Source organism: Telopea speciosissima, unplaced genomic scaffold (genome assembly GCF_018873765.1).
Source record: "Telopea speciosissima isolate NSW1024214 ecotype Mountain lineage unplaced genomic scaffold, Tspe_v1 Tspe_v1.0069, whole genome shotgun sequence".
NCBI classification, from domain to species: Eukaryota; Viridiplantae; Streptophyta; class Magnoliopsida; order Proteales; family Proteaceae; genus Telopea; species Telopea speciosissima.
Genome location: NW_025317405.1, coordinates 41,247 through 54,536, shown reverse-complemented (window position 1 = coordinate 54,536; position 13,290 = coordinate 41,247). Strand labels below are relative to the sequence as shown.

Genomic DNA, 13,290 nt, shown 5'->3' with positions numbered 1-13,290 from the left:
TCACCACCATCAGTAGTAAGTTTCAAATTAGGATCCATGGGAGTATCTAAAGGCTTAGAACCCAACATCCTTGTTTCTGAAAGAAGGTCAAGAACATATTTTCGCTGTGAGAGCGAAATCCTTTTGTTCAATTGAGCCACTTCCACACCCAAGAAATACTTCTGTTTCCCTAGATTCTTGGTCTGAAATTTCTGTTGCAAATATACCTTCAAGTTCTCAATACCAACAATATCATCTCCTGTAATAACTATGTCATCAACATAAACAAGGAATATTTTTTTTGCACCAGAGCGGCGAAAAAATACAGAATGATCACTACTACACCGTGTCAGCCCAAACTCTAATACAACTTTAGTAAACCAGCCAAACCAAGCCCCGAGGGGATTGTTTCAGCCCATGCAATGACTTCTTGAGCTTACAAACAAGTCCAGACTCCCTCTGAGCAACAAACCCAGGAGGTTGCTCCATATAAACATCTTCATGCAAATCCCCATACAAAAATGCATTCTTAACATCAAGCTGGTACAAAGGCCAATGATAAGTAGCAGCAAGAGAAATCAAAATGCAATCAGAAGTAAGCTTCGCCACAGGGGAAAAGATATCCAAATAATCCACACCATAAACTTGGGCATAGCCCTTTGCAACAAGGTGGGCCTTCAAACGAGTTAAGGATCCATCAGGGTTCACTTTCACCATATACACCCAACGACAACCAATAGCAAATCTACCTGAGGGTAAGGGAATAAGGTCCCAAGTCTGATTTTCCTCCAATGCCAACACTCATTCATAGCAGCCTTCCGACTAGGACTAGACAATGCCTTTGCGACAGACTTTGGAACAAGGTGATTTTCAACAGTTTGTAAACAAGAATGAAAGGTGGAAGATAAACCAGCATAGGAAACAAAATTAGAAATGGGGTGTTGGGTACAAGACCGAACACCCTTACGATGGGCAATAGGGATATTAAGACCAGAAGGAGATTCCAAAGGAGTAGAAGTAGTACCTATTTCAGGATCTGCCGGCGAAGAAGTAGATGGAGCAGAACTCGCAAGAACGGGCGGAGCCCATACTTTCCTATAGTGACGTTGAAACACAATAGGTGGAGATGCTGGTGATGAGGCAGCTTGCAGAACATGGTGAACAATAGACTGAACAATGGAAACGGGAAGATCATCATCCAACTCAGACACAGTGAAAGTCAAACCATCATAAGGGGTGGATTCAAAGAAGGAAACATCAGCAGTAACAAAATACTTTTGTAACTCAAAATAATAACAATGATAACTCTTTTGGGTGCGAGAATAACCAACAAACATACATTTGAGAGCTTTAGGACTCAATTTTGAAACACCAGGATGATGATCACGAATAAAACAAACACTACCAAACACCGATGGTGGTAAAAAGGATAATGGTATAGAAGGAAACAACAAAGAAAAGGGAATACCACCACGTAAAACAGAGGAAGGCATGTGATTAATAAGGTAACATGAGGTTAAAACAACATCTGCCCAAAATGATTTAGCCACTTTCATCTCAAATAAAAGAAAGCGAGTAACTTTCATTAAATGCCTATTCTGCTTCTCGGCTACACCATTTTGTTGTGGGGTTTAAGCACAAGAGGATTGATGAATAATACCACGTTGAACCATAGATTCAACAAAAGGAGTAGAAAATACTCCTTAGCATTATCACTATGAAGGATACGCAAAGGAGTCTGAAATTGATTATTTACCTCATTCACAAAAGCACAAAAGCAGGAAAATAACTCAGAATGATTTATCATTAAATATAACCAGGTAACCCTAGAATAGTCATCAACAAAGGTTACAAAGTAACGAAATCCCAATGTTTGAAATGACAGGACACAGTTCTCATGCATCTTAATGAACTAAAGAAAAAAGTTGGTCAAACCGTTTATTGACTCTAGGAGGATAACTCACGTGGTGAAGTTTCCCAAACTGACAACTCGCAATTTAAATTGCAAAGTGACCGAAAACGACTATCAAGAAGCTTCAAACTCTCCAACGAAGGATGACCCAAACGACAATGAATCTGGTGGGGTGACGCCCCACCGGTACACGCCATAGATGAAATGTCCTCAAGTATATAAAGCCCCCCGACTCTCAATCTCTACCAATCATCTTCTTCGTCGTAAGATCCTGAAATACACCAGAGTCCGAGAAAAAGGTAATAGAATAGTTATAGGTTTTGGTAAGTCGATTAACAGATAAAAGATTGAAAGGGAAATCAGGCAAATAGAGAACTGAAGACAGTCAAAGAATGTGTAACATGAACAGTGCCAGTATCAGTCACTTTAGCTAAGGAATCATCAGCTAAAGTAACACTAGATGACTTTTGGAAGGAGGAAAGTATACCTGAAACACAAGTCATATGATCCGAAGCCCCTGAATCAATGATCTGGGGACGAGATGTAGCAATCGAAATACATGAAATGGCATTATCTGTTTGAACAAAGGTGGTGATTGAAGGCTGGGTTGATTGAGAAATCTGGAACTGAATAAAACGAGTATACTCCTCATCAGACGTTTTCACAGTCTTACCCCCTGGCTGTGGAGATGTAGAAACAACTGACTCAGTAGTAGTAGCAGAATTAGCAAACTATTGCTGAGATGGTTTGCCATGAAGTTTCCAACAAAAATGTTGGATGTGTCTTGGGCGACCACAATGGTGACAAGTCTTCACCAAATCCGAACCATCAGAAGCATCTTGAGTACCCAAAGTAGGTGGTTTACCAGAATCAACCCCATGTCCACGACCACCACCACTATTACCACGACCACCATTACCAGCCCCACTATTGGGCCCATGGTTGGGTGGAAAAGATGCCAAAGCGGATGTATCAACAGCAGTAGAATTCTCACGATAAACACGCAAAACTCTGGAAAATGTTTCGGACAATGTGGCTACCTTGTCAACACCAAGAATTTGGGAACGGACTGAATCAAACTCCTTCTCAAGTCCTCCCCAAAACCCCATAACAGCATGCTGCTTCCGCTGACTTTGCATTTCTTCCACATTAAAAGTAATAGGAAGAAGTGAATTAAGCTCCGAAATACATCCTTTTAAAATCAGCCAGGTATTGGGTCAAAGGACAACCCTTTTGATCAACCCTATAGAACTCCTGGGACAACTCATAAATGCGGGAAAGGTTGTTTTGTCCATAGTACAAAACATTAAGATACTCCCACAACTCCTTAACAGTATCAATGTGTGTCACCAAATCGACAATCTGATGTTCCATAGAATTCAGCATCTGTCCCAAGATTCTAGCATCAACGATATCCCATAAGGGGTCAGCATCAGGTTTATTCTTAAATAAGTGATCCTGCTGATCACGTCCCTTTAAAACCAACTTAACAATTTTCCTCCATTGTTTAAAGTTGGTGATCCCTTCCAATTTCTTTTCAGTAATACGACTGGGGGAGAAAGAGAAAACTTCGGTCATCACTGATTTTGAATTATCACCTATTATGCAAGATCAAATCGATGGAGTAAAGATGTAAAAACAAGAGATAAAATTCTGGAAAATTTGAACCTCAAAACCCTGACAAAAAATCGATTTTGTCAAAAACCTTTACAGAAATCGATTCCAAGAGAAGATGCTCCACGAAAAATCTGCTCCCAAATTCTGCTTCCAGGTAATAGCCGAAACAGTCCAGTACACTGCCAAAAAATCCAGTCTAACAAATAGGATCCAAAAATCGATCCAAAACCTTGTGAAAAATAAATTTTTCTTTCACCTTGAAAAATCAATCTCAAAAACCCTGACAAGTGTTGTCGATTTTGATCTTCAGCTTCCAATGCAACCTTTACTCCATCAAACTCCATAAAGTACTTCCACAAACGAAAAGAGAGACCTAGTTCTTAATTTAGAACATGAACTAGTCTCTAAACAGATCCAAAAAAGGGCATAGGGTGGTGCACCCCTTCAACCGAAAAATAGAAGCCGCCGCAAAATTTCAATCTCTCACGGACCCTTCAATCTTCAATATTGGATTCTAAAATAGTATAGAGGATAATCGAAGAGAGCTGTGACAGTGCCTAATGCTTTGATACCATGTCAATAATGGGAGGAAAAGAAAGAGAAGAGAAAACGAGAGGAAGAGAGGAAGAGAGGAAGAGAAGATGTGCAGGCCGAGGGTTACACGATGTGTGTAATTTCTCACTAAACTTCAATATATATTCATTAAGGGTAAAACAGAGAAATCAAACATAAAAAATAAATAAAAACATGACTAAGCTACCTTCTCAAATGTCTCGGTATTAGCACCTAGTGCTAATACCGAGACTCACATGAATCTCGATAACAAGATTCACTGTCCATGGATCATTTTCAATGATTTACTGAAAACATAGTGAATGTTTTCACATGTTTTATTGAGCTCATTTTATTGTCACACATCTACCCTTGGTTCCTAACATAAGCCATGTGGGACATTTAATATTGTTTTTTTCTCTTTGAAATAATGACAACACTTCTGTTTCTGGGCCATGTTTCTATTTCAGAAATTACTTTTTGTATCTGTTACTATGCCAAATATCTGGACAAAAAAACTTGTTTGGTATCGCATAGTAATTTCTATTTCTGGGCCAGTAAAGAAATAGAAACGTGTTTGTTATGCGCAATAATTTCTGTTTCTGGAACTTCTATAAATTTTCTAAAATTCCATTGAATACCCTAAAACTTCGTGGTGGTGGAAGTGGCGGCAGTGGAGGTGGTGGTGGTAGTGGCGGCAGTGGAGGTATTAATATTTTTAACCTCTACACCTGATCAAAACTAGGTGGTGATTGCTCAACGCATTATTATTTTTTTTCTGAAATACAGGACCTACCATACCAGGCAACTAATCTCCTTAGACGTGTTTCTATGTACTTTTAAAAAAAAAAATACAATTGTACTTCACTGTGATAAAAGGAAAAAATGAAAGCAGATTTAAACCTTTACACCTGGTCAAAACTTAGGTGGTTATTGCTCAACGATCCTCACCTAGGTGATGTTTCATGCTAAAACATGGAGTGATTGGATGATACTAACACTTGGGTCCATTGTTTACTTTTAGATGTTCAGAAAAGAGGGGGGGAAATTGGAGAATTATGCAGCTGTTATGAATTAGTTTGGTGACTCAGAAAATGTAGGTTCATGAGTGGCTATTTTTCAAATGTCTCATATTTGATTGAGTGATGGAGGGCTAGTTTTTAATGATCCTCTTTGTGGTTCAAGAATTTAGTGTATGTACTGTGCTTTATTCCAAATTTGCCTGCTCTGACTTCTGAGTGCTGTTCTTTGCAACAGACAAATGGATGGACCAAGTGGGAAAGGAGGCGGTAGTGTGGATATCTACTTGCCGAACTATAAACTTGGTAAAACTCTTGGAATTGGTTCATTTGGTAAGGTAAAAATTGCAGAGCATGCGTTGACGGGCCACAAAGTTGCCATCAAAATCCTTAATCGTCGAAAGATAAAAAACATGGAAATGGAAGAAAAAGGTAAAAACCATATGGTTGGATGCTAATACAATGTATTGACATTTTCTAGAATTTTCTGCCATTATAGATGTATATAAAAAGTTGAATAGTCAAATGGTACATGCTTTTATTGAATTTATTGAATTGTTCTGTTACCAGGAAAATGTACTCATTCTGCCCCTATCGTTTGACTGTTCTGTTCCAGCTACATTCAGGAGACGGGACCACTTACTCTCTTTTTTTTTTGTGTGGGTTGGGGGGGAGGGTCGGTGGGCATATTGGACTGCTTATTGTGATTCTGTTATACATTATTGCCTCTCTTCAATGGAAACATGGAATTCTTAAAAGGTTTTCTCAAATATGGACCGCCCCTTTGTTGATCTTATACTGTTTCTCGATGTTTATAATGAATTTTGGACAAAATTGTGCCAGAACATAAAATCTCAATTGCTATTATACCTTTTTGGAATTTTCTTTTTAATTGGAGAATGAATAGACATGAGCGGTAATTTGGAATCATGTTTTCCCGGCTGGTGTTCAACCGGGTAAACATTATTTATCAACAGTATTCAGCGATCATGTCCTAGACGTTATTGTTGTTGTATTGGTAGGGAGTGTCGTGCGATGTTTCTTGTTCATCTTTAATTGAACATAATCTCACTAGCAATGATTGGGGAAAACATTTTTAAACACTTAAAATAATATGCAATCTACTTTTCTTTCAAATCAATGCTTATAAGCACTTAAAATCTTATATGTGTTATCCTTTTATTTCAAGTTAATTCTTCAATAATTTTGTATTTGAAGTTGCTAAATATTTTAGTTCCATTCATGCTTATTTTGAAGCTTCGACTTCAATTGTTTATGGATGATTCGTGTGTTGTGTTTTGCAGTGAGACGAGAGATAAAAATATTGAAACTATTCATGCATCCTCATATTATACGACTGTATGAAGTTATAGAAACACCGACAGATATTTATGTTGTGATGGAGTATGTAAAGTCAGGGGAGCTGTTTGATTACATTGTAGAGAAGGGAAGGTTGCAGGAGGATGAAGCTCGCAATTTTTTTCAGCAGGTTGAATCTCTTCTCCATAAGATTTCTCCACAGTACTATTTAGTCTCTTTCATCTAATATGTTCATTAAAGAGGAGTTACATTGATGTGGAACCCGGGTCACAAAACTCTATTTGGGTTCTCTATTGGCTCATCCAATTAAACAATAGCCAAAAGTAGGAAGAAAATGACAATTCTTTAAATAAACTCAAAACAGAACTCTGTCTAGCTATTAAGTATTCTAATCTAACTCTAACATTTGACTACTAAGCAGAGTTCTGTTTTGAGTTTATTTAAACCGGGATCTGTTATGAACAGGTGAATCGGCTAGGTTAAAATAGGTGTTTTGGTAAAATTAGGGTTATTTTGTTAGGGTAGGGTTTGATGTGTGGGTTATGTCAAGTTGATGTAGAGGAGTCTATCTGTGAAGGTCCTGAGATGTTTTGATGGGGGGAAGTATGTAAACTAGAATAGGCAGCAAGTTAGGGTTAGGGTTTCGGGTTTTGAAAAGAGAAAAAGATGGATTTTTAGGGTTTATGATGGTCAGATGAGGGAGCAACTTGGATCGAGTTTTCCTTATGGTGAGAGGAGACTTCAATCCAAAAAAGGAGGGATTTTGCTGGCTGGTTTGGTCTGGGCAGAATTTAGGAAAATTGAAAACAAAAGGAGGAATTTTAGGGTTTGGGCTGTGAGAGGATTAGAAGAAGAAAGATTGGGGAATGGGTTGATTCAAACTTACTGTTGTTGCAAAGAATCCTTGGCAGCAGCTTGTTTGAATGGAGAAACTTGAATAAAAGTTGAATCCTGCACGAAGAGCACGTAAACAAAGCTTCAAAAGAACCACCTGGGCTTCACACCACAAGGTGTTGATTGGATCAAACACCAATGCCACCAACGAACTATCCGGGCTTCCCACCACAAGGTGTTGATCAGATCAAACACTGATCCCACCAGCCTTGATCAGACACAAGACAAAAATCTTCAATGGAGAAGAAGAGCAGCAAAAGCTTTCCATTAATATCAAAATTCGTGTACAATGCTTGCCCCCCTTGCAACCTTATATAAAGGACTCACAAATAGACTCCTCCACTAAAAAGGAAAGGCCTAACCCAATCCTTAACCTATTAGGTAACATAAACTGACTAGGAAAGTGAAATGACAAAGGAAATAGACTCAAAACATGGCTGGGCTCATAGAGTCCTAATCCAGCCCAACTTAAATAGTCACATGACTATTCACCCACAAAAAAAAAGTTGTCACATAATCACTTTAAGTGATCATATGATCACTAATTACATAAAAATAAAACTAAATAAGGAATCCCGTATGCAACCTAATTACCCATATTTTAGCCCAATTAAAGTGGCCTATTACATATAAAACCCATGGGATCAAAGGCCCAACACGTATATAACCCAACCCTAGACTTGTTCCTAATAAAAGAAGCCCTCAGTTGGGTGATAAATCTGCATCAGGGCGCTTTAACATACATACATTTGCTTCAGGATTGAGAGAACCTTGTCATTCTTCCAACCATTGTCGACCAACTCCGATGATGTTTTTTGAAGAATCAAACATCTCACATTAAACACCATCAAAATATGTAGAAATTGGAACATCATCTTCAAATTTAGTGATAATTTCGTTGGTCTTTGATAACATGTGCATCACCGTGAGACAGAATTGCCACTTTTCCCTTCATCAATGAATAAAATAGCAAGCTTTCCGTTGGACAAGTGAACTCTAGTCTTTAACACAAAGGAATCCATGTCCTAGTTTTCTCTGATACCAATTCCTGTGTCATAAAACCCTAATTGGGTTCACTATGGACCCGCCTATTTGTACAATAGCCAAAAGTAGGACGAAAATGGTAATTCTGTAAATAAACTTAAAACAGAACTCAAAACTACTAATCCAATGTACTAACTTTAGCCCCACTTCATAGACTTATAAATTAAGGCCCATTACAATGAAACCTACAATCAAACCCAACAAAATAAAAGCTCCAACCTATAATATGACTACCCAAAGGTCAAAATCAGCCCATTGGACTGTCATAAGCACTTTATGAGCCTCCCAAGCTTACGTATAGGCATCCATATGTGATTAGTGTCTAATCCAACTGCATCATATAATATACTTGGTAATTAGTAATTACGGAAGTGATGCAGAGCTACAGCCCAAATCCCGCAAGAGGAAGAAGAATAAGCAGCTGTCCAAGTGATATAGGCAGTAGTGTTAGGTGGATCCATACAATCTTTTTTATTAAGTGTTTTTTTAATGTTTTAAGTTGAACCGGTCCAAACTGGTTCAACCTGTGGTCCAGTTTAAGTGACTTGAGTCACCTTTTATTTAATATGTAATTTTTTTTTGGGGTCCACACCACACTCCCACGATTTAGAGAGGAGTGTGGATTAGATAGGTCGGCCACGAGTACTTAGACTCCTAGGCTGAATATGTTTTGAGGCTTTTAAGCCCTATTTAAGTTAATGAAAACGTGGAGCTTCATTATCTCCACTTTTATGAAATTATTTATGCTGTTAGCAAACTGCTGCTTCTCTCCTTGTGAGTTTGCTTTGTGTTTGATCAAGGCAAGGTGGGATTGGTGTGTGATCCAATCGACACCTTGCGATGCGAAGCCCGGGTGGTTCGAACAGGCTTTCTTTCAAGTATTTTGCTGCCAGTTTCAATTTTTCTTCAAGTTACTGTTGCTGCCTACGTTCCCCTGCATCTTCAAGTAAGTCCAAGGTCACCCCATCCCCAATCCTCTACTTCTAAACCCTCTACAGCCTAACCCTAACATTCCCCTTTTTATTTTCTCCAGTACCCGAACCCTAATTCACTCACAGCCCAATTCCACCGTCAGAATTCAACCATATTTGAACCACAATACCCTCTCAACCTTCCCTCCACTCGATCCAAGCCTTTTCCCCTTTCCACCATTAAAACCCTAAATTCCCTCATCTCCATTAAAATCCCAAAACCTTCAAATTCTACCTAGACCGAGTGCTCATCTCTACCCTTGGAGAACTTGATCCAAAGCCCCCTCCTTAATTTCCACTATAAACCCTAGAATTCCCCACTTTCATCTTTTTAAAAACCCGAAACCCTAACCTACTGTCCTTTGAATTCTCTCATTCCCAACCATGCAAACTTCACTAGACCTATACTAATAGACTTCCCTACACCTGCCTACCATAACCATATCATCAAACCCTAACGTAACCCTAATTTTGACCTAAAACCTAATTCTGCCCCAATCGGACTGCCTGTTCATAGTTGATCCTGAAGCCTTGGCTCCTCGCTGGTCCCCTTGCTACCTAGGACTACATTAGAAAGCCATCCCTATGGATTGATACCGTTTTGGTTTCTGAAATGACGCTGCCCCCTTTGGTTTCTTAAATAACTATAATGCAAAAGGGCAAGATTTCGCTCCATGGTCGCGTGGCCCCTACACCAGCGGGGGGGGGTTTGTTAATGAGAGCATGCACAGGGACATCAACATAGATGGGATTTTTTATTTCATGGGGGTGGGCGGTAATTTTGTGCGCCCCTTTAACTGGCCGCAGGAGCCACACGACATGGCAGCATTCTTTTTCCCAATGCAAAATGGCATTTTACCAAACGTTCCCAAATAACATTTTTTTTTTGGTGAGCATGATGTCATATTTGTTAAATTCCCGGAATGTTCTTTGTTCTAAAATTAACTTTTATTCATTGAAAAACATTATATGTAACCAAATTAAAATGCAGCCTGCAAGCTTTATCGAGGAAGGAAATAGAGAAACCCACTGGTTGACATGGTTGATACGATCCCGGGTTTGAAACCTGTTTGGGTTCGATATGGGCCTACCGTGGCAAAACAGTAAATAAATTGAAGTTGCAAAGGGAGAGTGGCAATCTTGTAATAAAATAGAATTCCCAAGGGGCTATTGATAAATAATGAAGCAGTGGGGGACACATGGAATTTATGACATTAAGGAGGGGGTAGACTAGGTATTGGGAAAGTTGAGGAAAAAAGGATTAAGTTAAGGCCAAAGTATATTTTAGTAAATAACTAAAGGGTTTAATAGAATGATGGGAAAAGAGAAGGGATAATGTTGGGAAACAGATTTAAGGGTATAGATTCGTTGACAGAACCAGCGGTAATCCTCATCAAGTCCAACTGATAGAACTCACTGGTTGAAGATCCAATCACCCCGAAATCGTAGGAGATGATCTTCCATGCAGAATCTTGCCAAATCCAACTGAAAGCAGGACACAAGATCAAGTATGAAAGTAGATATAGCTCCCTGCAATTGATCCAGGTGTAAGGACAGATGTCAGCCCCAGTTACTGAGTAGAAACTTGCAAACCACTCAATTGTTGGACACCAAACCCCACAAGCTTGGTTGCCCCTGATGTATGTCTTAACAAAGAAAATTTAGGGATTGAAGGGTGAGGGATGAGGGTGATCAATCAAGTTCCTCTCAATCTGGTGGTTCATTAAGAACAGAAGGGGGTGAGGAAGCGAATGAATATCAAGAAATAAACATCAATAAGAAAGGACAAGAAGGACTAATGGAGGGGTTGAAGCAAGAGTCTCGTACTGTTTTGGGAAAAAGTTAAACAAAGGAGAGGGAAAGAGAAGAAGAAAGAGGTAGGTCACATGACCTGTTGTTCCCCCACTAAACGGACTCAATTTCTTTTCATTCATTCCAATTTGTAATTATCCTTATAGTACTTTATATTTAACTTTTTCTCATATCCTTTTTAATGTTGGTCCATGCTTAATAGGGTTGGCTGTTTGGATCCTATTGCACTTCATTTCTATCAGAAGCCATATTTCTTGTCAACCCCAATTGATGCGCATTAGAAATTAATTCCGTATGTAGGCCTAGGTGCAAGCTTTGGAAGCCCATAAGGTGCTTGTGGCAGTCTAATGTGTTGAAATTAACCTTTGGATAATTATATTATAGGTTGGGCCTTTTATTTTCTTAGGTTTCATTGATATGGGCCTAATTTATAAGCCTAAAAAGTGGGGATAAGGTTCGTATATAGGATTAGTAGTTAAGTGTCTGGGTTTGATTAGAATACTTAATAGTTGGATAGAGTTCCGTTTGAGTTTATTTATTTTATTGAGTGTGCTAGAATGATTATGAGGATTTTATGAGTTAATTTAGGAATTTTAGAAGGTTTTTATATATGTAATACATCCCTCATCAATTGGAGATGATTTAAGAAAAGAATGTAAGTTTTTCCCCCCCAAAATAGTTTTGGCGCTGTTGAGCTTGGCATAAAGGATTGGTAACCCATACACAATTTCTTCTCTTCTCTCTTCTTCCTCCCAAACAGATTGATCTCATCTCTTTTCCCTTCCCTTCCATCGATGTGATTTCTTTTCTTAACAACGTAGTTGCTTCCTTTATTTCAGATCTGATTATAGTTTGATCATTGGGCCTGGTTGCATCTGAAATCCATAATCTTGTTTTCAGATTGCATCACTAATCAATGCATGCCTTTTCTTGCTACATCTCCCAATGTCCTTTTAGGTCTGCCTCAGGCTTTTATTGCTCCTCCAATCTTGGATCATACCATCCTTCTTTCTGGTCCATCCGGAGGTCTTTGTTGCACTTGTCAATGTGATGCAGATTCATCACCAAAATAAGCTTGTTTTATTTAGGGTTGGGTTATATACATGTTGGGCTTTTGATCCCATGGGTTTTCAATGTAATATGCCACTTTTATGGGTCTAAAATATGGGTAATTAGGTTGTATACGGGATTAGCTGTTTTAATTCTGTACTTAGTTTTATTTTTATGTAGTTAGTGGTCTATAAGTCCAGCCATACTTTGAGTCTATTTTCTTCAGTATTTTAGTTTCTTATCCAGTTTAGGTTACATAATAGGTTAAGGATTGAGTTAGGTCTTTCCTTTTTAGTGTAGGAGTCTATTTTTGAGTCATTTATATAAGGTTGTAAGGGGGCAAGTGTTGAATACGAATTTGACTAATTAAAGACTTTTTGCTGCTCTTCTTCTCCATTGAAGTCTTTGAAGCTCTCATTCAAAGTTCTTGTTCAAGTTTTAATTGTTATTCAAGTTCTACAATCAAACAAGCTGCTGCCAAGGAAACTCTGTAACAATAGTGAGTTTGATTCATCCCCAATCCCTACCATTGTTCTTCTAATTCTCTCACAACCCAATCCTAAGTTCCCCCCTTCTGTTTTCAATTTTCCCACGACCTAAATCCATCACAAGCCTAACCAGCCATTAAAAGTCTCCCATATTTGGGTCGAATTCTCCCCACATCCATTGGGAAACTCGGTCCAAGCCTGGTCTACTCTAAACCCTAGATTCCATCTTCTTTCTCTTTTAAAAAGCCCAAAACCCTAATTCTAATAATGTAGTCCTAGGTGGCAAGGGGACCAGCTAGGAGCCAAGGCTTCAGGATCTGCTATGAACAGGCAGTTCGATTGGGGGCAGAATTAGAGTTTAGGTCAAAATTAGAGTTAGGGTTTGATGATATGGTTATGCTAGGCAGGTGTAGGGGAGCCTATTAGTATGGGTCTAATGAGGTTTGGATGGTTGGGACTGAGAGAATTCACAGGACAGCAGGTTAGTGTTTCGGGTTTTTAAATTTTAGTTGGTAATGGTAATAAAGATAATAACGAATAAAAAGGGATTAATGGCTTGAACCGTATATCAATGGCCAATCTCCGGTAGAAAGTTCCGTTGGACCTATCGGTCGGACGCCTTTTTCTCTCTC

At 38.8% G+C, this 13,290-nt stretch overlaps 1 protein-coding gene across 2 annotated transcripts in view; it reads left to right on the top strand.

Annotated features, from left to right (window-relative positions):
• LOC122647507 (SNF1-related protein kinase catalytic subunit alpha KIN10) overlaps positions 1-13,290 on the top strand; it is a 56,927-nt gene that overhangs the window by 4,163 nt on the left and 39,474 nt on the right. For both annotated transcript variants that reach the window (XM_043840896.1, XM_043840895.1), the window contains 2 exons: positions 5,320-5,511; positions 6,384-6,568. In XM_043840896.1, coding sequence (XP_043696831.1) covers positions 5,322-5,511; positions 6,384-6,568 — 375 coding nt within the window. In that variant the 5' untranslated portion in view covers positions 5,320-5,321. Of the gene's footprint in view, positions 1-5,319; positions 5,512-6,383; positions 6,569-13,290 lie in introns of those variants that run through there.